The sequence below is a fragment of the Drosophila persimilis genome, unplaced genomic scaffold (assembly GCF_003286085.1).
Source record: "Drosophila persimilis strain 14011-0111.01,24,50 unplaced genomic scaffold, DperRS2 tig00000000-arrow-pilon, whole genome shotgun sequence".
Taxonomy (NCBI): Eukaryota; Metazoa; Arthropoda; class Insecta; order Diptera; family Drosophilidae; genus Drosophila; species Drosophila persimilis.
In genome coordinates this window covers 25,499,826-25,527,358 of record NW_020825288.1, presented here as the reverse complement: position 1 = coordinate 25,527,358, position 27,533 = coordinate 25,499,826, and the positions used below count along the sequence as shown (strand labels likewise).

Sequence of the window (27,533 nt, the reverse complement as noted above, 5' to 3'; positions counted from 1 at the left end):
CAAAGGCAATTAGTTTTTGTTAACCAACACGAGGATAAAAGTACGAAACTTTCCATCAAGCTAGAATTTCAATTTCTCGACCAACCCAAAGGATGCACCGCTTCGGTTCAGGTTGCATGCTTCTGGGGAGAGAGCGTGTTTCGGCTAGTTTTGTTTATGGTTCGCTCTCTCCATCAAAAGGAACTTTTGCGGACTGAATGGTTTAGTTTGGGAATTTGTTTCGAGCGAGAAGTTTGCTTTTGCTGATGCTGTTTCTGGCTTATCTTAATGGCAAGCAGGGGCTTCGAGGGGTGGCGTTAAAGTCTAAAATGTTACATATTTCACAACATCCCTCCATTGAAATGATTAACTATATTTCTGTATGCCACATACCACACTAGGTAGCTGCAGGGAGGGCAGTCCATCATTTCACGTCAAGGCACGATAAAAAATCATTTCAATACCTTCCAGAGACCCGAACACAACCCACCAAACTTTGGGAAAACTTTCCTCTGCTTTTTTTTCAAGTAAAACTTGTAAGAAACCGGGGGGAAAATCAACAGAAAACATCAAAAAGACTGACAGAGGGAAGCTGACATTGGCAATGCGTCCGAGTTGGGGAGCCGGAGCTGAAACCAGAAATGCCACTAACTGCACAAATGGAAGTTTGAGCGGGGAACACAACTCTCTATAGTCTACTCCAAATGATATGGTACTGAAAAGCAGAACAGCAGAACAGACAGGAACAGAACCGAACAGAGCGGCACACTCGAGCGCGACTGGGAGAACAAAGAATATCCAAAGTTAAATTAAATTGTAGTTTGTATGACAAACTTTGTCCTTTTGCGAATGGATGTCTCACCTGACTCTGAGAACTGTGGAACTGTGGAGCTGCGTGCTGCCTTTCAGATGCCTTTCATTCAATTGGTTCTCTTGGTACAGCTCGATTCTTATCAACCTTAATTAAAAATCCACAAATTTTATGCAAAGCTCAATAAATACGAGTGCCACGGAGTTGTAAGCTCATTAAAAACCCCAAATCAGACAACAGAAATGCAGATGCTAGATGCTAGATGGCCACGCCACACAATAGCACTCGCAGCGAGTGCGAAGCGAGGGAAACTTCCAGCCAAAAAAAAAACCACCAAGATCTCAAAAAGTTGAGAATCGCGCAGCAAAACTTGCTGCATGGCGTTGTGGGGGAGGCCGAAAGAAGGAGGCAAAGAAATGTAAAGGGAAATCAAGGTGAATTTTAATGAAAAACATAATTATAATTCATGCAGATTCTACTCAGCCAGCCAGAAGAGACCTCACGAGTGCAAACTTTTGGATAAACTTCAAATTTCGTGGCGGCGGCGGCGGCTGCTGCTCCTGCGGTTCTGCTGGTTCTGCTGTTTTTGTCCTGGTTAGTTTTTCGCATATTATTTGCTCTTGTTGTCTGTGGAATTAAAATGTAATTATGTCGTAAGGCCGCAGAGCATGGCATAGCATACATTCCGGAAACAACGCAGAGACAGGCTCCACAGAGCAGCCATTGGCGGGGCGAACAAATTGAGTTTTAGTTTAATAAACTTCCCCCCCAAAGGTTCATAATTATGATTTCTGAATGGCATTGTCATGGATATTTAAATATGAACGAGCCTTTTGCCCGAGAAGCCGTGTTAAGGCTTCAAGCTTTTGCTGCGGTAAAGGTTTAGGGAATTTTGAAAGGGATTTTAGAAATGAGGTAGGTATGATTCGGTAGAATATCGATGCATTATATATGATGGAGATTGAAAAGTAATGTTACTATTTGGTTAAAAAAAAATTAAACAAAATTCAACAAACATTCGTCGCAACGATACATGATTCGATACATCGTGTTTAGATTCAATGTTGCTGAGAGCATAGTCTGCGAGCGAGAACGCGTTTCAGTTGAGCCTGGGAAGGAAGGAAGAGTGAGAGGGAAGAGATCACATAAGAAGAGAGGAATTGAGTCTGATTTTGGAAACAGAAACAAAGGTGGGCTTTATTGGCATGTTGACAAAATGACTGACGTAGTGTGACCAGGAAAGGCATTAACGGGAGTGCCATTACTATAGAGAGAGGAAATAATCGAATAGGAGTGAGGATAGAGTAATCGAAAGAGAAGAAGCTTGAGCTACGAGAGAGAGTGTGGAGTAAATTCAATCGAATTAACAGGAAATTGTGAAAACCTTAGTGAAATTGAATATGTGACGATTGAACGGAATAAGTTATGATTGATTAAAATGATCCCTCGACAGCAGATCCCTCGATTGCGAGAATGATTAAACGCTAATTTGTACAAGTCCCCCACACATAAATTCAATTACATCGTTGCAAAACTCGTAAGCAGTTGGTTGTTGTACAGAAAGTGATTGGAAGGATCAAGAACAGGTGAAATATAATCTGTTTGGAAGCAGTCCAACGACAGAACTACCATTATCAGAAAAACACCAGTGGAGAAGAGCTTTCCGTGTATGTCGTTTTTGCTTAAGTCTCGAGACTCGGTGGCAGCCACTCCCGCAGTGCATTTTGGCTTTGTATTCGCGGGGATTCTCTTCTGCAGCATTCGCTTGGCGTCGTAAATCCCGCAGGAACTGTAGCAAAGGAAAGAGTCGCGGGCAAGGATTCTGGTCCCATCCATTGAAGGTTTTAAAGGAACAGGCTAAGAATGCGTTAGAGATTGTTTCAAAATCATTACGGCTATAAATATAAAATAGAATCTAGTAGATACAATTCTGCCTTCAGTGTTCTTCAGATGCGCCCATCGCCCATATACGAATGTAGAAGAGAGCACTGGAGAGAGATCCCTTTCCCCCAATTAAGGATGATGCATTAGAGAGACAAACTAAAGTGACAAAACCAAAGGCAAACAATGGGGAGCAGAGATAAAATGTTGAACTAGATAAAGGAGAGGCAGCTCATAATTTTGATTGACGAACGTCTATCAAAAGAGTGAAAGACTAAGCGAAGGCAGGAAGGACGGGAGGAGGGACGGACCCTTCTGCTCCACACAGTGGAGGGGGCGGTGGAGGACGATGCTGATGGTGTCATCAGACAATGACAGTTGGAATGACAGCTGCTGCTGCACTCAATCCTCCAGCCAAGAGTCTCGCGTGGCATTCAGAATGCCATTTGAAGACGCACTCTCATTACGGCCAAAGAAATGGCAACAAAAGATCCTGCTCTGGGGGCATGCCACCGCCACTGCCCCACACCCAGCAGCAAACCAATAGAAATGCAACGCGAATGACATTTTATCGAAAACAAAGGACCGCAAAACTGTTTCGGGAACCACCCCCGACCCCACTCGAGATTCATACGAGAGAGAGAGAGAGAGAGAGTGTGCGAAAGCCGAGGCGAACATCCTCCGGGGGTTCCTTCGTCGCCTGCTAATGAGCTCATTGTGTGGAGAGTGTCCCGTCCCGAAAAGGATGCAACACACACACTCGCATGCATCCGCGACATCCTCCTGCCCCCGCCTCACGCCTAATGAGATGCACAAACCAACTCTCACACAGCCTCCTCCTCCTCCATTTGCTCACTTCATCTCTGCGATTATGTCGGGGATTACAAGTTGAATGTGTGTAAATTAGCCAGCACTTTGAAAAGCTTAGCTAATCGTTATAAAGATAATAATAAAGATGACAACGATGATGATGAAGATCGAGGGGAGAGTGGAGGGTGGAGAGTGGCGAGTGGAGGGTGGAGAGTAGCGAGTGGCGAGTGGCGAGGCAGTGTTGGGAAAAGACAAAAGGCGCTGGCACATAAAACCTTCACCATACACTGCATATTCCTTTCAGATCTGTTCTCTTAATTAATTTCAGACCAAGAAAGAACCTTGAATGTGTCCGAAACTTGGACTCACTTTTGTGGGCCTTTCAGAGCGCCTTTTTTAATTAGTCTTCTGTGGAAAATGCAAACGAAAGGAAAGGCTGAACACGTAACGCAGAAACCATCCAAATATAGGCATTAAATTGCCTTAAGTAGCCTCTAAATGATTATGCAAGTCGGCCATTGCTGCAACATTTCACGCCCCAATGGAGCGCATCGTGGCCGAAACAGAAAAGCCAACAAAGAGACTGAAAATAGTGAATCGAAGCAGGAATTGGACACGGCTGGGGGTGCAGTGAAATCGTACAGAGGCACCACTTAGCCTCAAGTTCAATGATTCATGCAGTCGATCGATTGATTAATCTTAGACACAAATAAATCAGAGCTCAAATCAACACTCGACAAACGGACTGCGACTGTCTTCGTGTTGCTCGCGTGATCAATGAAACTATTCAACATTCAGAATGCATATAGATTGCAATCGTTAATAGCTTAACGCTATAAAGCCATCAAACTTTGACTCCTTTCACACGGCCACCGAAAGGGGGCGGCAGATGGGGGGTTGGGGAGGGCAGGAAACCATTAAACATCACTTTCTGTATGAATATAAAAATCAAATGAATATTTCCTTGTTTTTTGTTTGATTCTTTTCTTTTTTTTCCTTTGCCTGAACATGCGGCAAATTTAGTTGACAAAAGCCGAAATGATGGCCAAAAGAGTAAAAGAAGGAGTGGAAACAATAGATAGGACCTCCGAATACCCTTTCAGAGGAATTTCGAACAGTCTGGCCACACTACGCTGTACAAATGTCCCATAAGCGAAGGGACACATGCGCTGTGAATGGCAAGAAACAGAGACCATTCGCCGCGAGTGCGTAGACTGGAAAATATATTTTAGGAAAAGTACAATTATTCTAAAGAGAAAATTGTGGTCTTGTGAATCGACAAGAGGATTGATATCTACAATATCTGAAATATAAAATACACCTCACGGTGTGAAATATCCCTTTTAATGGAGGACGAAATCGTCCCTAAAATTATAGTACCCTCCTCGACCCAGGAAAAGGGAAAATTCTGTCATCAGCAAAAAGCTGGGAAAGCAACAGAGGAACGAGAGAGAGAGAGGGAATTGCGACTAAATGTAGCGTGAATATAGAGCACGGAGTTATAGACAGACATCAGGACAGCCGGCAGAGATAGCTGCAGCTGTACTACGGGGCCCCCGCGGAACGGCAAGGGGAAGGGAAAGGGGAAGGAGTAGGTTTGGGGGGGACAAAGATAAAGTTTGCGTGTGACATGCAAGGCTCATCGAGACTCCCATTGGGGATGGGGAGTGGGATAGGGATGGGATGATGGAATGATGGGATGGGAATCATCGCTTGGTTTGGTCGGAGAAATATAGTATCAAGGAAATATATATTTAAATTGCACAGCGACACCGAAGTACAAAAGCGTTGAAAAGGGTTCTTCCAGCACCAGCACCAGCTCCAGCTCCAGTTCCTGTGCTCCACAGGAGGAGAGTGTTAGTTGGAGGTCTGAACATAACCATTAAAGTGCACTGAATCGGAATATATATAGATGTGGATTTGTGGACAATCCCCCCCCCTGTCCCCTATCCCCTATCGCCCATACCCATACCACAGAGAGCAGGTTGATTGAGCGCCCGTCGCGGTGGAGTCTATGACTTTGCTGTGTCGCCAGTTTGCTTCTCTACTTTTTGTATATTTTTGTAGAGTTTTGTAGTCACTATTTTCCACATACGAGTGCGAGTGTACGGCCCGTTGAGCACTGAAATGAAGTCGCTTGACAACTCTAACTGATGTTGATTGCACGGAGCCGTGCATTAATTATTTACAATATGGCGGGATAGGACAACACTGCAACTGCCACTGGCACAGCCACTGGCACAGCCACTGCCACCGCTACTGCTACTAATAGCGCATGCCACATGCCACATGCCTCGAAAGTGTGCAATTAGGATTTGGCGTGATTGTTGCCAAGCGTGGCACAATTGTTGTTTGATTGGTGGCAGTTGATAATGTGTTTCGAGAATCCAAAATTGGGTTAATTGTTGCTTATGATACACACACACGAGCGCGCAATATTCTATGGAAATTATTTATGGAATAGAGCTCCTCGAGGATCAAGTACAGCTGTGCTCGCAACAGAATGGAATACCAGAAAAGACAAGATAAGATATAAAGACAGATATAACAATAGAAGCACTGGTCCCCAATCGAATATTGTTTAGCATTTGAAGGTTTATTTTATTAAATATAAAAACACCTTGACAAGTTTTGTTCGAGTCGTCTTGGTGAAATGATACCGGCGCAGGCTGGCCAGAATACAATCCAATCGACCTTGATCTAAGAGGAGCTCTACCCTAGAAAACTGGACAGATAATTGAACCAAATTCCCATTCCACGACACGCATTTTTCTTCTTTTTTTTAATTCATTGTAAGTTTTCTGTGACTGTTGTATTTGTATCGTTGAAATTATTTTACAATCAAAAGTACAAGATACAATTCTAATTATAATAAAAAAAAGGATTAAAAGAATAAAAAGGAAAAAAGGATAAAAAGAATACAAAAAAAAAAATATATATATATATAAAAAATATATTCATATAAATACAAAAAATAAAAAAAATCATATAAAAATAAAAAAATCATATAAAAATAAAAAATTCATATAAAAACAAAAAATAAAAAATTCATATAAAAACCAAAAAATAAAAAATTCATATTAAATCAAAAAATAAAAAAATCATATAAAAACAAAAAATAAAAAATGCATATAAAAACAAAAAATAATACAAAAAAAAATAAACTTAAAAATAAATTTAAAAAAATAAAAATAAATAATAAATAATAAAAAATAAAAACAAACAGAAAATAAAACAAAAAATATGAAAAAACACATAAACAAAAATGAATACAAAAAAAATAAGCCTAAAAACAACCCAAAATATTAATTAATTTTGCAGTTAAAAATGTGCAAGATGATGGAATCGATCACATATACGAGTATAGCCCGTAAAAGACTTGCATATGTAGAAATACGACTCGAAAATGATTCGGAAATGATTCGGAACAGATCACAAAAGCGGGTTACAAGCGGCTCTTCAAGACGAGTCGCGGCTAGGGTACCCTTTTTCTCCCGACAAAAGTATCATTATGATTAGAAAATGAGATAATTTTGGACTATTTTAATCAGATTGAGGACTCGAAAAAGCCTGAAAAGTGATAGGAAATTTTATAAAATTCTGTCTGGTGTTTGCAGAAACACGTTGCCGAACACGATCCGATCGGTATTTCAGTCATACTCCTGATGTAAGTAGTCCTGACAAACCACCAAAGACCCTTCTATAACTCAATTAAGAACCCAAATGTAGATGGGATATTGGATTCTCTCTCATTCTCCCGCCGTTACCCCCACAAACGCACTTATGGACGTCCCCCAAAAAAGCTGTCCAACTTTTAAAGAACTTCTATTTCGAACAGACCAACTTTAAGAAGCCATACACTCTATCAATTACATGCCCCGCCCATCCACTCAAAGCCTTCGCTTCGACAACTAGCCCAAAACCGTCAACATTTTATCAACTCCGAGGACTCCCACGCCCCAACATATTCATGTGGTTTTTATGCTCTCTTCTAGAAAATTCAATGAAAAACTTTTACACACCCTGTGTCCCTAGCATTTAAGGGATGTGTAAAGTGTCTGCCATGTGGTTTTCTTTTCCTTATTCTTTTTATTGTGCTCGGCTGCTGGTTGGTGCTTTACATGCTTTTAGTTTTCAGTTTAGCTAAGCTTTCTGACCAACAAAACTCGAATGAGCTAGACGAAAGGGGAAAGCAGAAAGTGGAGGCCAAGGGCTGGAGAAAGCAGGCAAAATCTGGTTAAGGGACTTGCTTTGGGGCATTCGTGGTTAACCCTTTGCTAATGAGCCAATTTAAATTTATGGCTTACTGTTTACTGCTCCCCCAACAAAGAATTTAACTTTAAATTTTAGCCAATCTGCTGTGCTCGCTGGCTTCCTTGCATTGGTTATTCATCAGAGGGAAAAACTTGTCAAAGTGCAGCAGTTGCAGCGGATGAGCGCCACGGGAAATTGGTGCAAGGAAATGGCAGGAGTGGCAGAGGCAGAGTCTGAGGCACAGCCAAACAACAAGTGGCCTGGAAAATGAGCAGTCCGCTCTGGAAGCACTGGCAACTGGCAACTGGCAGCTGGAAAACTGTCTGCGAATGAAAGGTGAGACATGAAAATGCTCTGAGGGAATTGCCCAAGAAATCTCGTGACAGCTCCGACAACGAAACAAACAACAAGTCATTGACAGACCCGGACTCGACTCGACTTGGTGCTCGGTAAGGGCGAAAATCCAAAGCTAAGACTACTTTATCAGCATAATTCCAAGGGAGAAATGACAAGAGGAAAAAAATAAATATATATAGATATAAAGTTACCAAAGAAATGGATGAAAAAGAATGTCCAAAAGAAAGCAGTCGAGTAGGAACTTTTCTCAGGCTATCCTCTGTCTGGCTGGCTTGCTGCTTAATTATGAAGCTTGTTAACTATTAATGAAAAAGTTGTTGTAAACCTCCCCAGACGTAACCAACTAAAAGTTGACAAACTACGGCAAAAGGTCGAGAGTTGTGTGGACGAGTAGGCGGAGCTCCAATAGGTGAGGGGTCGTTGGGTGAGTGTGGTTTGGTGGAGTGCTTGGAGTGGGCCACTTAACCACACCAACAACAAAGCCCACAACAACCACAACGAAATGGCCTCTCGGCTAATCACGAGATTGAAATAGAATTCACGGAATCAGCACAAACCCAATAGCATAATGCTCTCAATGGCTAATTAGCTCTATGGAATTCATGGAACCCGAAATACGAAACACGAGAGAGTTCGCTTGTAATTGATTTTGCGCGTGGGAGTAGCAATTCGAGCCAAAAATATAGCCAACTAATGGGCCCTGCCCCGGCTTCCAGGGAACTCTCTTTTCCTGCAGAACTCGCTGTCGTATTGCTCTCTCTTTCAGCAATTCCATTTTTCATCTTTCCCTCTCACAGAGAGAGAGAACACTCTCTCGCCACACTCGGCTGAGACGTGGTGAGATTTGTAATAAGGTGACGTCGTCCGCTGTGGTAAGGACCATCCATTCATCCAACTCGCTCTCTCGGCTCTCAGAGAGACTAGAGTTAAAAAGAGATAGCAAACGTTTTACGTTCTGCACTCTTGGCTTCCTCTTTCAACGACGCTTGGCAAAAGACTGGAAAACGGATGGTCCTCGTAAGAGAGCAGATGCGGTGATGACACCATGGCACCGTGGCCACGCTCTCAGCGAATAGAAATCAAAAGAATTACGAATTACTCCACTGCGTAGTTTAGGCACTTGCCTGTTGATCCTCCTACTTGCTTCTGTAGATCTTGTATAAATTGTGCTCAACGACCAGGCTTCGACCCAATATTTCGTTCCCGTTCCACCAGCTGCTCAATTGCTCGTCTCCCCTTATGCATCTGGATGCTTAGTCTGATCCTCTTTCGTGCGGGTGCCCGTTCTGATCTACCTCAGCTGAAGTCAAAAGTCTTTTTCTCGATCCTTTTCTGTTGCTAGTGCGACGACACAAACTCAACATTTGGCCAGCTTTTATGCCCCAATCATCGGTCTACAAAATATCTTTTACACGGTCGTGGGCATGTTCATAGATCAATAGATACATTAATCCTTCAAGAGGATTGCATATTGTCAAGAAATATTGTGCTCTATCGGTGCAGAACATTCCTACTTTTTAAAGAATCAGAACTCTCTTTCTAGAGTATTTGGAGACATTAAATCGTTTTGAGAGGCACTTTGGAATAAATTTACATTTCATATATGCATTTCATGTCTTTCCCTTGAGAAGGTGGATTTCATTTCGTCTTTAATTTCGCCATCAAAGGGTATCCCTGTTCTTAGCTCATCAGCGTTCGTGCAGCGCTTTCTTTCTGCACCTCCGGAAAAACTAATTTCGTTTTCAAGCCAGCTGACAGGCCATTCTTCTCGTATCTTCAGTAATTATTTCGGGGTCAATGTCCTTAGCCCTACTTATGAGCTAATCAAGCGACTGTTCCATGCCGTGCCGTTCCGTTCCGTTCCGTTCCGTCTGAGGCTTGCTCAGACTTCACTCAGTGTGGCCGTCGCGAATAAATGGCCACAGCCAGGCCAAATTAATTTGATTAATTGCGTCATGCAGAGAGCAGTGTCGTCAAATGATTTCACACCAGGCATCGGCATTGGCATCGGCATCAGGCACCAGGCACCAGGCGGGGGGCGACTCGACTTTCCCCCATCGCTCTTTGTCTCTGCTTCTTCCAATCCCCCTCCCATCCGCTCTTCCTTTCCTGGTCGCTCCGTGTGCTTCCCCCTGGAGTGTGATAAGTGCGCTGTGCGGTGTTGTATTACACGACTGCCATGCGCAATGAAATTTACGACGTAGTTTTTCTAATTTTCCTATTTAATTAGCACACCACCAAGGCCACTCGCTGCAAGGTGGGGCTGGGCTGTCAATACGCTCCATATTGGGCCGTGCGGGAGGCCTCGCGGGGGGCTCCCGGGGGAGCAGGTTTCCTGCGGGCGTCAAGACAAATGATTCGACTATCTGACAAACTGTTGCCATCTGCTTAATGATGTCAGCATGTTAATTAATGCCAAATTATTTGCTCAACTTTCCCCCAACAACGACACACAATTTTCCCATTTGAATGTTGTAAACCCTCCCTTGGGGGGGTGGCAGGAGAAAGAGTTTAAAAGTCAAGAGGTGTCAATTAGAGCCCTGCATGGATCCGCAGTGTTCATTAAATCCCAGCTATACCCAAGCCTCTTAAATGCTTTCGATCATTACGAATCCTTGCGGAAATTCAATGGAGAGTGAGCGAGAAGGAAAAACCGAAATTTTACGTCCTGGCAAAGTACAAATTACGATTTCTTCTTCCTGCTGGGCTCTAGTATCAGAGGATAATCTGAACTGGAGCTGGCATAGAGGATACACATATATTTCTATAAACTTGCACCATTTTCAGTTGAAAGAATGAAGGAAAAAGCCTCGTAGCTACCATCTTATTAGTGCGCCACCTCATATTTATTAAGCAAATGACAGCTTTTGGCATTTAATTGTTCTTTCAAGTTGTTCAGCTCTTGAAAAGGATCCCCCACTAACGCATTAAGGAGAGTTCTAATTTGAATTCGAAGGCATTGCCGGAGGCGCTAGCCTTGTGTGGCATGCATCAGGGCGTCGCTTAATTAATGTCTAGGCTACCAAATTTGTGACGCCCACTGGCACTGCCACTGGCTGCCCCTCCTCCCTGGTCGATGTCAACTATTTGCCACTTACTAATTAGCATTTGCGTGTCCACACAAACTTGAACGGGGAACGGGAAGCGAAGGCACGACAGACGGAGGCCCAGTGCTTGCTGGAGCTGAAGATGAAGCCGCAGTCGAAGCCAAAGCTGAAGAAGGGGCAACCGCTAATTGGGCTTTATTGGCGGTAAATGTCAAGTGACGGCATTGGATGACACTTTCCCCATTGCTCCACCTTCCTGCCACTGCCACTGGCTCTGCCACTGCCTCTGCCACTGCCTTTGCCACTGCCTCTGCCTCTGCCTCTGGCTCTTCCCCATTCAAGACAACAACAAACCACTTGATTATGGCTTTCCTGATAAGAGACAGCGATAGTGGGCCAGAGAGTCGTTGCCAGTGGCAACTGAAAAGTCTTCTGAGGCTGAGGAAACACCACGAAGCACCGCCTGTAAAGTGGAGCCTGCCAAGGAGTTCTATAGCATTTATTGAGGATACTTGTGAAACAAGCTGGCTGGCCAGGCCTCGATTGACGTGTAAAAACTGCCAATTCGCGTAGCAATAAACAATTGCAAATTAATTTACTAAGTGCCAGGCACACATCCATAATGAGCTTCATGCTTTTTGTGCCAATTAACGCTTAATTAATTGCAGAATTAATATATGCCATGGACAATGGGGCACGGCTGGAGATGGGGGCAGGGAGCTAGGGAGAGGGAGACAGAGAAGTAGAACAGATGTTTCATTTCATTGCATTTCCATTGATTTAAATGCATTTTTATGCAAATTTCACACTCACACTGGAGCCCACGTGCCCGTATAAATTATGCACAGAAAATGCGAATGTGGAAATGTGAAAATGGGGAAATGCAGCTGGCAGTTTTCCGTTCCTTCCCCCCTCGTACCACGGAGCATCTGTTTAATCCCATTTGCAATTTTATATTTCGTTTTTTTTGTAATTAGTATTGGCCCGCAGTCCTAAAACTATGCAGCATTTGCTGGCCACTTTAATGTTGAATTATTGGATAATTTATTGAATGGAATGCATAAATCAAACACTTGCAAAAATATTAAATTATCAAATGAATTTGCATAATAAGCACCGCGTGCACAAGTATTTGTATTCAGCTGAAATTGTTTCATCTGGAAAGATATTTACATATAAATGAAAACATTGCATTTCCATCCATCGAACAAGAGTCTTACTCCTCGACTCCTCTGACGCAACAACAGCACTTCAGCATTTCAACGCCTCACCTGCGCAACAGATGCTCTTGTAATACTCGTAAAATGTAACAACTTAATCCGCAGTATTCGAAAATCAATTAAGCAGACTTTCAGATCAAAGCCAAATCTGGCAGAGCCCCGTCGAAGACAACAAAAGCCTCGACTCGGCTCCACACAAAGGCAGCCAATGAAGCGTGGCTAAGACAGACAGCGCGGCCGAAAGTGTGGGGCCAAAAAGAAAATCAAGCAAAAGCCAAAGCCAAAGAAAAAGGAAAACTTTGCTTCCGCCTTCAGATGTTTTAGGCCTCAACACTTGTAATTAGTTTTTTTTTTCTCTTTTTATGGCAGAGAGCGAGAGGAGAATGGGATTAGTGCACGGGTCTTTAGGCCAGGGGCTAACAAAAGATCACGCCCAAGACGAATCGAAAGTAAGCAACGGGCAGGGCAGGGCAGGGTAGGGCAGTGCAGGGCAGGGCAGGGCCTTTCTCCTAGAACTTTCTTCGATTTGTAATAGTACTTTGGCAGAGTCTGTGGCACAGCCTATGGCATAGCCTATGGAACAGCCTGTGGTACAGCCTGTGGTACAGCCTGTGGTACAGCCTATCGAACGGCATGTGGTACAGCCTATGGCACAGCCTATGGCACAGCTTGTGGTACAGCCTGTGGTACAGCCTGTGGTACAGCCTGTGGTACAGCCTATGGTACAGCCTATGGTACAGCCTATGGTACAGCCTATGGTACAGCCTGTGGTACAGCCTGTGGTACAGCCTATGGAACAGCCTGTGATACAGCCTGTGGTACAGCCTGTGGTACAGCCTGTGGCACAGCCTATGGTACAGCCTATGGTACAGCCTATGGTACAGTCTATGGCACAGCCTGTGGTACAGCCTGTGGTACAGCCTGTGGTACAGCCTGTGGTACAGCCTGTGGTACAGTCTGTGGTTCAGCCTGTGGTACAGCCTATGGAACAGCCTGTGATACAGCCTGTGGTACAGCCTATGGTACAGTCTATGGCACAGCCTGTGGTACAGCCTGTGGTACAGCCTGTGGTACAGCCTGTGGTACAGCCTGTGGTACAGCCTGTGGTACAGCCTGTGGTACAGTCTATGGTACATCTTATGGTACAGTCTATGGTACAGCCTGTGGTACAGCCTGTGGTACAGTCTGTGGTTCAGCCTGTGGTACAGCCTATGGAACAGCCTGTGATACAGCCTATGGTACAGCCTATGGTACAGCCTATGGTACAGCCTATGGTACAGCCTATGGTACAGCCTATGGTACAGCCTGTGGTACAGCCTGTGGTACAGCCTATGGAACAGCCTGTGATACAGCCTGTGGTACAGCCTGTGGTACAGCCTGTGGCACAGCCTATGGTACAGCCTATGGTACAGCCTATGGTACAGTCTATGGCACAGCCTGTGGTACAGCCTGTGGTACAGCCTGTGGTACAGCCTGTGGTACAGCCTGTGGTACAGCCTGTGGTACAGCCTGTGGTACAGCCTGTGGTACAGTCTATGGTACAGCCTGTGGTACAGCCTGTGGTACAGTCTGTGGTTCAGCCTGTGGTACAGCCTATGGAACAGCCTGTGATACAGCCTATGGTACAGCCTATGGTACAGCCTATGGCACAGCCTGTGGTACAGCCTGTGGTACAGCCTGTGGTACAGCCTATGGAACAGCCTGTGATACAGCCTGTGGTACAGCCTGTGGTACAGCCTATGGAACAGCTTGTGGTACAGCCTGTAGTACAGCCTGTGGTACAGCCTGTGGTACACCCTTGGTACAGCCTCATTGCTCCCAAATTTATTCTTCAACAATCAACGAAAGCCAGACGCACATCGGCAAAGGGCATATGAGAATGCCCGAGAATGCAAAAACAAAATACACACAGTGTGAGTGACGGGCGCTCTACTCGTACTATTCGACTCGAGTTTTGCTGATAATAATTCACAAGACCAGAGAACGGCTTTCAGTGATTGCTAAAAAGAATAAACTCCCTCGTTTGAGAGTGAAATATAAATACTTTTTGGATGTTTTAGGTCTCCGAAAACGACATTATTTTCCTGATGCACCATTTGGAATGATCGAGCGTTGATCTACATACTTTTCATGTGGCCGTGTCTCCGGTATTTTCCTAGTGTGGCCGTATCTCCGGTATTTTCCTAGTGTGGCCGTATCTCCGGTATTTTCCTAGTGTGGCCGTACATTTATGGATTATTAATCTAGGCTGCTTTACGGACTGATATAACCCCTGTCCCACCACACTTGCATCCGCTGTGAATTTTTAAACACTCAAACAGTGGCTTTCCTTCTCGTTTTTGGTAGTGGATGTGTCGGGTGTTTGTCACTGCACCTCAGCAATGATCGTTTCGATTAAGTAACAATCAAATCGTATCGATTTGGAGGAGCTGCCGGCGCGTGAGATCCCCCTAAGCCGATGGGCTTTTCGGCTTTCTTCGGGTCGAAAAAGTCGGTCCTCGCACTGGGATTAAAGGGTGAATCTTGTCGACTTCTTGCATGAGTAAATCAAGAAAACTTAAGTCGAATAGAAAGTAAAGTTCCACCAAATTCTATCTCCAAGCACTTCTCCCAATCATATCCTATTAATTTTTCATTACTTTGCTCCCCGCTTCTTCCCAGACTCTTAGCATTTTTCTTCATTTGCCGAGAAGTGCTGCCGGGCAGATACGCAGATACATTATTGGTCACATTGAAATTTATATTGATGGTTCTTTGGCAACAGTTTGCATTAATTTCCAACGATTTGCCAAGCTGTTGTCCTTCATCCCCACACATCCCTGACACGGCTCCGGGCCACTGGACTCCTTCCTTCCCTGCGGTGTCCTTGCTCCTGCTGCACATTCTGCTCCTTCTGCCGCATATAAATAATGATTTCTTTGCCATTTGAATGGCAATCCATCCATTTGTCTTGTGCATTCTGACGGCATTAGAGGGTTGCACATGTGGAGAAGCTCGTTTCTTTTGTTCTTCTCTCGTTGATTCTCTTTCGTTGGGTTCTCCATCATTCATTCGTGTACAAAATTGCATTTTGTTGAAACAGAACAACGAAAAGATGCCCCAAATGCAAACACTTTAAGATATATATATATTCCGATTTCGATTTCGATCCATGCACCACGTATCTGTGGGCATTTTTTGTGTGATTTTTGCATCCTCATCGCAATTTTCTTTCACTTCTTATCGGGTTTCTCTCTCTTCCTCTGCCTCTTTCTCATATTCCAGCAACGAACAAAGATGTCGCCTACCAAGTCGTTCGTCTTCATATTTATTGCATAACCATTGTCAAAAATCGGTTGCATTGTACGCCCGAGCCCTGCCCCTTCCCCCTTCCTTTATTCCACTTTTCCTTGCATATTTTCGCATGCAATTCGTCAAGAATTTCATCGTCGCCCCTTTCGCTCCTTGGATGTTAATATCAACGCGAATTTAATAAGAAATATGCACGAGCAGGGTGGATCAGCGGGGAGAGGGGTGGCGACAGACAGGGTATTGCAACGGGGCCTCCATTATCCATTATCGGCAACATATTGCCTCCCCTCTTTCATATTTTATTTCCTCCTCTTTCGCCTGCAATATTTACGACTTGAGCGCTGCTTTATCTCTGTCTTTGTGCGTGCGTCATAATAATCAGAATATGTACAATGTATGGTATATGCTCGTATATTTAAAGTTCATAAACGATAAGCAATGTACTGCCCTTTCACTGTTCCAATTACTTCGATTTACATACATCGAATGGCTTTTAATAGAATTAACCAAAGAAAAACCTCCAAGAAACAAGTGACAGATAAACGCCTGATCCTACCGATACAATTAATTCCAAGGCATTTACAAAAGAAACTATTCACGGAATGGAGTGAAGATATAGAGAAGATCAAGTGTCTTTATTAGGAACCGGACATTGTTCTACCATCCCCAACCTCAAAGGAACATCCGCCCGGCCTGATGTCTAAACTTTTGAATAACTTTTTGATTGTTTAATGAAATTATAGCCGGTAATTCTAATGTATTGAACGCTGTTCGATTACGGCGCTCGATATCAGCAATAATCGATAGGCTATAGCCAGTGGTGCGATCCCTATTTTTGTGTGTGGTTTGCGGTGGTGCCTACTGTACCGTGAGCTACACACACACACACTAGAGCCCTGCCTGAATCTACAGCATAAAATCAAAGCTATGCTCATTAGTGTTGTGTTGCTCATGAGTGAGTGAACAAAAAAGAGTTGTTCACTTAAGTGAGCAACTGAACATGTTCCTTCCAAGCTGTTCTTTTTTGCTCACTTGTGCATTTTTGCTCACTTGTTCTTTGTTGTTCACTTGTTCACTTGTTCTCTACTCACTTTTTGCGCAATTTTGCTCCTCAAAGTACATTTTGCGATCTGGCAGCTGTTGCTTATATTTGCGTTTACTTCACATTTTTTGGTTTTACCGGCAAAGCTGTTTACTCTTTCAAAAATTCGATAGTATAGTGAAATTTTGAATCATCTGTGCATGAATAGTGAACAACTGAGTGAGCAAGTCAGCAACTGAGCAAGTGAGCAAGTGAGTAATCTAAGAGAGCAAGTGAGCAAGTGAGTGAGTTGACTCACTTACTAAAAAAGAACAAGTGAACATGTTCACCAAAATAAGCAATGTTTTCCCAACACTAATGCTCATGCCCCTTCAATGCGTTCGATCAATACGAATCCAGGCTTCAGTAGGCTTCGAATCACCCCAAATCCCTGCAAACCGAATCCGAGCTCTGCGGATTAATATCAGCCAGTGATTCGATACATACCACAGAGAAATCCTTGTGGACATACACATATGTACACCATAGTACAGTATTTTTGCACATGTCGCATAGTCGGCACCCTTGACGTCACATTCACAGCGAGAAAAGAACCGAATCGATTCGGATCTGACAGAGTAAAAATGTCGGGATTCGCTTATGAGAAAACTGAATCGCTGATTCTATCGGACCGAACGAAGCGAGTCCCGAATCCCACCGAATCGATTCGAATACTCCCGCACTGCAGCGGCCTTCTTTCGCCTTCTCTATCGCTCTCTTGCTCTGTCGCACTCTCGCTTGTCTTGGGTCCTGGGAATTCGGCCCTTGAATCTGGGCCTACCACTCCCTTCTTCCACTCTATAGTTCTTCAATCCGACCCCGTCTTGAATCGAGTTAATCATCGAACGGACTCGTCGTTCTCTCGTCCTACTCGACCCTTTCGTAAATACCATCCCCCACAATAAATCGTATTAAACCGAACAATTGTCGACTTTTAATATAAATAGAAAGATCGCAAACAAACGCTCCCTAAAAAGCTCAGTAGCTCAACAAATGCTCTGAGGTTATAGCCTGTGGTTCTAATTTCTAGACTGTTTTGTTTAGTTTTTATTTTTGGTAAAAATTCTATTTTTTTTCCTGTTAATTTTTTCTAATATTTTAGACATCCGTAGCGATATCGTTGTATCAAATTCGAATAAATCAAAAAGGAAAAAAATCAACACTGATTTGATGTTAAAAAAATATATAAAAAATTATAATATAAAATTAAACAGTTTTTCTATGAAATTAGTGTTTAATTAATTAAATATTAATAAGAAAAAGTATTTTTTTGTGTTAAAATAAAGCAAGTAAACCAATTTTTGGACTTTGTAAGAATCAAATGTACTCCAAAAATTTCAAAAAATAATTTTATTAATTTTCGTTGTATTTAGAATTGGAAATGCTTTTGGTTAATCTCCCAAATTGTAATTAAATTATAAGGCTAAGCTGTTCGGGCTCTATCAGAGAAGGACTCCACACACACACACACACATACAAGGAGAGATACCTTCGAAAGTGGCCACAGAACACAAGAAGCGCATTAAATTTTCACCTTTGGTTCAATTTTTCACCGTAATGACATTGCAGCTACTTTGGTCCCGAGATCTGATCTGGCAAGACCGCATTGGCGGGCTTTTGTTGCCGTTTCTGTTGCCGTTGTTTTAGCCCCCTTTTGTGGCAGTGTTGGCCTTTTCACTTTGATGCAATTTCGTGTAGCATACTTGCAGGCAGCGCACTTAAAAGACACACATCCGGCGAGCGAGAAAGGGCGAGAGCGAGACAGAGCAACGATAAAGTTGTGCTTTACGCTCCGTCTCTTTCCGGCGATAGACGAGTGTCTCTCGCTCTCGCTGCCGCTCTCGTTGTTTGGCCAAGAGACAAAAGCAACACGAAAACGCCTGCAGGATGTGTTGTGTGAGCAGAGAGAGAGACAGAGAGAGAGGAAGAGAGGGTGTGAGGGAGGCAGAGAGTGATAAAAAGCGGAAGTGCAGATTGCCCAAGCCCCAACGACGACTAAAGTGTGGAAATGTCAATTTGCTTTGTGGGCAACACAGCAACAGGGGGTTGGGGGTGGGGGGCAGACGCTCGAAGGGATTGTAGCAGCGGGAAGGATATATAGAGAAGAGATAGAGAGAGGAACAGCATCAGCAACTGCAACACCGAATATTGATTTTCAATTTGGAAAACGCACAGAGAAAGCTTTCACATCCCTTTCTCCGTCTGGGCTTCCTCTGTGCTGCTGTTTGCGGGACATAAACCCCGGAGTCAAGAGAAAGAAATGACACTGACGGTACAGTGAACCACCGATAAGCGATAAGCAGAATTTGCTGCCCATCGAAGATACTTTTGATCCACAGGCCAGCAGCGCCTGTGACCGCAGGAAATGCCGGAGGGCACCGGCAATGACGGGGGGTTTGAAAGCCACTGGGCGGCCAGACGCAGCGAAAGCTTAAAAGCAATTTTGTGGCTAATAAATCCGATTTCCGTTTTGTTTCGAAATAAATTGCCTGCAACGGGAAGGGGGGGACGCAGAGGGCGGAGGGGCCAGGCCGCAGGATGCGGCTGGCGCACTGACAGACGGAAATGGCTAGCAGGGGACGCAACAAACAAGGACCCACGTAACCGACGCATCCGCCGGATGTGCAAAATTAGCCTGTTTCTGTTGTCCCCACCCAACAGCCCCACCCCACCCCACACATGACCCAATTTTCGAATGCAACCCGCAACCGCATTGGTAATGCCACTCGGGGGGAAAATCCTACTGTATCCACAAACATCCTTCAGCCGCAGGACTCAAGGCCTCGAATCGGCTCCACTCACCTGAACATCAAAATTTTGCTGCTGCTGCAACAGATTGCCGGGAGACTCCATGTGATTGGGTCCAGCTCCTTGGTGGTTCATCATCGGGGACTGTGGAAGATCAGACGCGGAGATCCCACTCATTAAACACAAATTAGGAATAAGTAGGACAGTGTACACGGACATCATTTCGATTGGGTTTCAAATAATTGGCTTAAATACTTTTATAAAGATTTCCCATATCTTAGATCTCAATAGATTGCAGATGGAGGATTGATGGGGATTCATATTCGCCCGTAAAGAGTGTTTTATCTAGATCGTACTTGACCAGGCATCCAATAATCACATCATAAAATCCCAAAACACAAGCTGGCGAGTGCTTCCCAAACTGTAGTGCTTACCTGTGCCGCCATCGGCATTCCACCGCCCACGCCGTTCATCATCGGCGGCTGCAACTGGTTCATCTGTGCCGCCATCTGCTGGTGTGCCGCATACCCCCCACCACCTCCGCCGCCACCGCCGCCGCCCACGCCGTTGCCATGGATGCGGCACTCGCCCATTCCGGATCCGCCGCCCAATCCACCGCCTACGCCCACGCCCATGCCCTGTCCGTGGTCCATGAGCATGTGGTTGAAGGGGGGCGGCAGCTGGGGGAATCCGCCGTGCTGTGAGTGGTCGAGTAGATTCTGGGGGCGTGGCAGGGGCAAGGTCTCTTCGGCGGGCGAAGGCTGCCGCGAGCCGGGAGTGCGACTGGATATAGAAAGAGAGAAAGAAAGAGAGAGAGATAATTATAGATTTAATTGAATTAAAAGTTGTTTTTGCTTAAAAGTAGGTAACATACAGTTTTACAGCATAGTGTAAATGCAGTTTTACATTAATTGTTCAGGTAAACAGTTTCAGACTGACTGAAACGTAAAGTGCATTTCTATTAACAGAACAGTTTGAGGAACGTCGTGTTAATATTCAGGATATTTAACAGAACAGATTTTATCCAATAACAGTCGGCGCAGTGGGGCTCCATGATGTACATAGTTGATACTTTCTTGTTTACTGTGCGGTTTCATACATTTTAGCTTTTGTTATCGTTCACAATCTTTGTTTTCATATATCAACGGTTGTACATTCACTGTGACAACCGCTTAGCCACGACTTACACCACAGCCAGGACATGACCCCATGAACTAAATGCACATGTTACACAATTGTCTTCAAACTTCAGTTTCTAAAACTGTGGTTGGGACAGTTTGAAAATGAAAATTTCGAATATATGAAAATTACAAGGAAATCAAAGTGGAATCGAATCGTTTGAAACAAAAACAAATTCTACAGATGAATGACTAAACATATCAATCAATTATCTGAATTAAATTTCAGCGCAATTATCACTAATTATCGCCAAACAGTTTCTAAGCCACTGTTCCGAGGGCAAAACAAAAGACTCAAGCGACAAACTTGTTTCGAGCCAAAGACCCATGACGTCAGCGCCCAGCTGGGACCCAAAGTCCATAAATAACACTCGAATCAGCATGGAGACAGCGTTTTTAACGAGCGGCGCTTAAAATGCAAATCAAAAACTAAACAAAAAGCCTGCAAAAAAAGCAACAACAAAAGATTTTAGATCACACTCCGAGCAGCAGATGTTTTTCAGATCATCCCGCTGTACATTTACCGATTAAATATTGCGCTCCGAAACTCAGCAGCTTCCATTCATTCATTCAGTCAGTCATTTATTCACTCGCGCTTAACCCAATGCACTTAACCCCCTCTCAATGCAAAGTCAATGACTTTGCAACTGTTTTACTTTTTCCCTGCCTGTGCAGATGTGTGGGTATACCCTTTTACAGGGTACTATGAACGAAGTAGACCAACATTTCGGATGAACGAGTGAATCTATGAGTGATTTTTATATACCCCTTTCAGAGGGTATTATATGTTTTGCCGAGGGTTTGCAACGCAGACTCCAAATAAATTATTTCGATGAAAAATTGTAATAAAGAATTATTGTTTCAAGTTTCATAATTGTTTGGGTTTCGAAACATAAAATCAGAATGGAAATAGATACAATTTTCAGTAAACCGGCAACGTAAATGCTCTTCTTCTGTAGCTTTAAATTATATAAAAATCTAAAGAATATTTCAGATGACACTTGGAAGGGTATCGAAAGCATCGACACCATTTGCGACCATTTGCGGGCATTCCTTTCTTTCTATAGCTAATGGCCGTTTAGCTGTCTATCTTGTTCCTCTCCGTCTCTCTGCTCCTCTCTCTCTCTCTCTCTCTCTCTCTCTCTCTGCCCCAGCCCGGTTGCATGTGGTAATTGCCATCTATAATTTCATTGTCGGGTCATTCACATCGCATTCGACAAACACAATCCCACAGCAGCAGAACCGAACCGAACCGAACCGAACCGAAATGATTAGCAATATTAGCCAGTGCTGCTGAAACTACAACACTGAGAGAAACGGCAGTTCTACTGCCACTTAATGAGTGTGAATAATTGGAGGAGAGAGGCCAAATTATAACCAATAACTGACAGAACTGTCAAACCATTGCGTGTTTTGTTAGGTGATTGATAATCAGCGCTCACAAACTTGTGAAGAGCCCAAAAACTACTCGTATCTATCAACAATCAACGAAATTAGATGACCTTCCAATGTTTGGGAATATTTAATAAAGTATTTATGAGTTTGTACGAGACAAAGATAGTCTTTATATGAGCGGCAGGACCTTTTGAAGAGTAATAGAGAATACATCGATATGGCGATACATTATCTTAATCTAGAAATTAATTCTTTCTCTTTTGAGCTCTTTCGATGGTCTGTGTATATAAACTAAATTGGATTTTAATGAATCACACTAAAGAATTCTTTATTTCCCGCACAGCACTACACAGAGGCACAGAGATACAGCGATAAAACCCTCTCGGGAGCGTGGTGGTTTATGACAAATCGATAGTATTACTCCCATCATTTTAATTGGTCAATTGCTCGATTCGTAAGAGCCACAACAGCTTCTTGAGCTGATGAAATGGAAAAACTACCTCCTCTATTAGTCATACCTCTAGTTCCACTCGAGATCGTAGCTCGTGACTCCCAACCACTCCATCAGACCCCCCGTTCTCCCCCAACCCATCTATCCTATGATGCAGCACTCCCTGTTGCACTCTCTTTTGCTCTTCCATTATGACCAAGGTCAGGTTTTCATTGGAAAAATTCGGGGCCTCTCTGACCTAGGGCAAAGCATTAAGAATTCTTATATAATCAACCCCCAGGCCCGGCCCCACTATTTCCCCGAATTTTCACTTTCCATAAACCATAAACAAAAGAAAGTATGACCCCAAAAGAGCGACAGAGGGTCAGAACAGGTGGAAAGGCGTAATGGAAGGTGACAGAAAAGGTGACACGTCAACCACGTGAGTGTTCCGATGAGCCACCGATCTATATCGTACACTTTCCAGCTGTTATCGATATATGTGGAGGACATGTTTCGTTCGGCTTTCGCAAATATCGCTAGAACTCATTGACAAAACAAAAATGTAATCCATTGACCATAATTTTGAGCGATTTTTGTGTTTCACCAAAAAAGGATGAACGCATTGGAAAAATCTTTGGCGAATCTGTCGACTTTTCTTCGATATGAATGAGTGAATAATGACACTAGTGAGTGGGTATGAATGAGTGAGTGTGAGTAAATTAATGAGTGCCTCAGTCAGTGAGTGATTCACGGCTCTGCCTCACTTTGGCTGCCTCAAATTATTTTTAGCAATGCTACGATTTTCAATGTTTTCGCAATTTTAATTTCAATCAAAAAAGCAACAACCAAAAAAAATTTATAACACAAAAAACCTTCAAAAGCAGACACAAACGCAATTGAAGCCCACACTGTAACGTAATATCAAACGAAATCGAATCGAAAATCTATAGAAAAGTCAAACAAACAAAACGTTTCCTTTCCTTGTTGTTGTTGTTGCTGTTTTTTTTTTGCTCTTGTCTTGTCGCGTCTCATCTCGAGCTCACTTTGTTGCTGTAAATGGGAGTTTAAATGTCTGTGCTCTGCTTCTTTGTTGCTGTAAATGCTGCTCTGCTCTTCTCTTCCCTGCGCTGCTCTGCTCTGCTCTTCCCTGCGCTGCTCTGCTCTGCTCAGCTCTGCTGCTGCTCTGCTCTGCGCTGCGCTGCTCTTCCCTGCGCTGCTCAGCTCAGCTCTGCGCTGCGCTGCTCTGCTCTGCTGCTGCTCTGCTCTGCTCTGCTGCTGCTGCTGCTGTCGCTGATTTTTCTCTTGCATTCAGGTGCGTTTTCCTCATCTTTATCTTGGACTATTCTGCTACTTCTTTCGCGGTCGATGTCGCTGCTGCTGCTTTCGCGTGTCCATCTTCCGCTGCTTTGCGTGCATTTGCTGTTGTATTTTCTGTTCCTTCTGCTGCTGCTTCTGCCTTCTGCTTCTGTGTCCCCTCTCTCCCGCTGCTTACATCATAGCAGTTATTACGTTTGGCATTGAAACAAGTTTCGGCTGCCGGCAATGAAATTGCAACAGCCACACGCCAGAGGGAGAGCGCACGAACAGCCGGCTGCTGCCCGAGTGCGACGAAGTGAGACAGAGAGAGAGAAAGAGGGAGACAAAAAAGAGCGGGCAACCGCAGACTGGTTTCTTTATTTTTTCGTGTTAGGCCTAAACGGCGCTGAGCTGATCGCGTCTGCCGTTTTTCTTTTTCTTTTGTTTCTGTTTTTATTGTTGTAGTACCCTTGCAGAGGGTATACGAAATATTTGAAGAGCTTCGTAGCGCACAGAGGGTATATATTCTTGATCAAAAGAAACGCTTTTATACATAACAGACTTAAATTCAACAAAAGTTCCCGTGTAGAAGTTCCTAGAAGCTTCTGGAACGGGGGGTCGCTGCGTTTGTTTTCGTAGACAGCAGCCAAACGGAACTTCGTTGTATTGGTGTGCCGAACACCACAGACGTGTACGTGAGAGGCAGAGCATCAGAAGCGCACATGCGACAGGGCTATCCTCTCTCTCTCTGTCTCATTTTTACAGCGTGGACTGTGTTTTCATAAATGCATGCATGAAAATGGGAGGAGTGAGGGGGATACAAATGCTTTCTCCTCTTCTCATTTGGAAACAGTTAGAGCAGCGATGGAGTGTGTTTTTAAAAACATTGTGGCAAATGTTGCCAGATTTACTGATTGTCCAAATAATTCTAATCCGAGTTTTCACTTAATCCAGTTGCCTGCCCAGAGATTTTCCCTTTACTTTTTCTATTATGTTCATGTTCCTCGTGTAGGCGGTAGCCGGACCAAAACCAATACCGACTAACAAATGCTCTACGAAGTGTACGATTTAATTTTCAGATTCTTATCCATATGTACAGGGTGCGCCATCTTTTAGTGCCGATTGACTTGAGTAGTTCAGTTCTGGAAACATCTGAAAATTCAGTAAAATTGCAACCATGGGTCGCTTCCCAGCAAACCAACAAACATGCCTGTTGCGAGAGTTCCGCAAAATGCTGGCAAGCGAGCGATATTGTTTTGTATCGCAAAACTCTCGCAAACGAGCCCGCAAGCGAGACAAAAATGAGCTCTACTTCTTCTGCCGCTAAACGCTCGCAAACGATATCGCAAAAGGCCTGCAAACGATATCGCAAAAGGCTCGCAAACGATATCGCAAAAGGCTCGCAAACGATTCCTTTGCGAGCTATCATAAATGATACTTTCACTGCCACAAACTGTACAACACAAGTACTCGTATCATATTTCTATTATACGCGGGTCCGAATGCGAGCGTTTTGTCGGGTTAAGTCTCGCATTTGACTCGTATGCGATATCATTTGTGAGCGTTTGGATTGCTGGGTTTGCATCGAAACAGCGCACTGAGTTAGTAATGCTCTACATTATGTTAACTCAATGAGCATTGTCGAAATGCGTGAAAGGCGTCTGAACGGTTACTCTAAATCAAATAATTAAGTTTTTATAACGATTCTGGTATCAAAATGTGGAAATTGACGGCCTCGAACTTATTTTTGTGGGACTATTTTGCGCCAGCAAACCTCACACCATTGAAGAGCCCAAGGCAAATATTCGTGTGGAAAGATGCTCGAAAAAGTGATGGAAAACGCAGCAAAAAGGCCACTTGATTGATTTGATACCAAGGATCTCTCAAAGGATCTAGATCCATGGGGCTGCTTTTGCTGAAAAATCCATAAAATCAATCCATAAAAAGTTCTGTGGTTTTTAGGGCGGATTTGTCAAACTAAAACTAAGATTTTTAAGAGCCAACATGGGACCAAGCTCCTAGTTTTATCCGCTTATTAGACAATGTACCTGTCCACCTGTCCTGCAAGTACCCTACCTCCAATGGGCACGCACTACTCTTGCCACATGCTACTTACAACAATTCGAATTTAACCCAATCTCAAAGTGTCATCATCGTCATCGTCGTCTTCGTTGCGCCGTCGTCTTTCCCCCAATTTCGAGAGGCGCAAAACACAGGTGGGCCACACGAAAAAGCGCTTTCCCCACTGCCATAAATAACAATTAAAAAATAATAATAAATACAAAATATGTAAATGGAAATACTCGTACGAAAACCGTGGGCAGACACAACAATCACTTCAAGAGTTTATATCGTACACGTTTACGGACGAATGTGTATTGCGACTGCAATTGAAGACAATGAAATATGTATGAATGAATGAGTGAAATATGGGTTAAGCCCGAAACGAACAGAAAACGAAAGCATTCAATTCAATACTCTTTTGTGGGTCAATCATACCTACGTATGGATGTAGAAATGGATACTTGGGAGGAATGCCAGGGTGGGATGACAGGTTGTTCTATGTATTCTGCTGAGCTTCATACTTAGAAGTCTTCCATTTGAATAAACAATGCCCAATTGAGTGGATTGAAGTGCCAGCAGGTGAGTGATCTCCCGTAAGGCTCACCACGCAGTACATTTGAACGAAGAGCCACGAATTGAATGAGTGAGGGGCTGTTTTTGGGCAGATGAGTCTTTCCCCAGAACGGTAAAATGCGGAAATTTATCGGCATTAGCCGTTTATCCATAGATTTTTACAAACGATACTTCAACGATGCCCAATTAATCTACCTATACATGATTTTCGACTTTTCGAATATTAATATTTTCCAGATCGTAACAAAAAGCTAAAAAGAGCTTAGGTCCGATTTAAAGCTGTATTTATCTTCTTTTCAGAATTGCAAAGTTCTATACAACCCTGCGTAAAATTCTTAAATCATGTGAAAAAAAGAAGCATAACCTCTTAAAATACTTTAAAGAAAATACCAGATTTTAGAGGTTATAAAAAAAACCAAACCTTCAAAAAAATTCATCAAAAAGTTTTAAAAGTCAGAAAAAGTGTGAAAAAAGTTTAATTTTGTAGGCTAGAGTTATCGCTGTTACCGATTGAATGTTTTTAATGCCTAAATTGTGTAAAACTCCGTAATGAATGCTATTATTTGCAACCAAATTAGTTTTATCATGTCCATTTACCCCCGAATATTCTCACACCCAATGGATGACTGAGTTTTCTAACATCTAACCCGCAAATCGGGCTTGTGAACAGAGAGTTGTGGCAGAGTGCCTGCCAGTCACGATGAAAGCGTTCGACTGGAAAAACGCTCTTTCCCCTACGCTTACGAGGGGAGTATCAGGGAAGAGGCGGCCGCAATTGAGAGTGAAAGTCTATGCAAAAAGAAAGAGGCAACCTTGAACTGGAAATTCATTTCAATTTCAGTAATCATAACATGGTAACACGGGGCCGAAGAGAACCACACACAAGCGGCTTGGGGCGAGAGGAAACCTGTTTCTGAGTCTAGAGTTTTAGAGGCTGGGTCTGGTCTCCGGCTAGAACCAGAGACGGGGATTGAAAAGTTGTCTACTCACTTGAAACCCTTGTCATCGTCAATGCCATTAACGACACCGTTTGTGTTTGAGACCTGATCGTCCTTCTTCATGCCGTTTGTGTCGAACGGAGAGTTTGCCTTTTCCTTATCATCGTGCGACTGCAA

General features: G+C 43.6%; 1 protein-coding gene across 1 annotated transcript in view; it reads right to left on the bottom strand.

Annotated features, from left to right (window-relative positions):
- Positions 1 to 19,506: 19,506 nt before the first annotated feature.
- The window catches only part of LOC6592073 (maternal protein pumilio), a 28,913-nt gene continuing 20,886 nt past the window's right edge, over positions 19,507 to 27,533 (bottom strand). Inside the window, exons 5-7 of the mRNA XM_002017486.2 lie at positions 27,409 to 27,527; positions 19,914 to 20,262; positions 19,507 to 19,623 (exon numbers count right to left, since the gene is read on the bottom strand). Coding sequence (XP_002017522.1) covers positions 19,507 to 19,623; positions 19,914 to 20,262; positions 27,409 to 27,527 — 585 coding nt within the window. The remainder of the gene's footprint in view (positions 19,624 to 19,913; positions 20,263 to 27,408; positions 27,528 to 27,533) is intronic.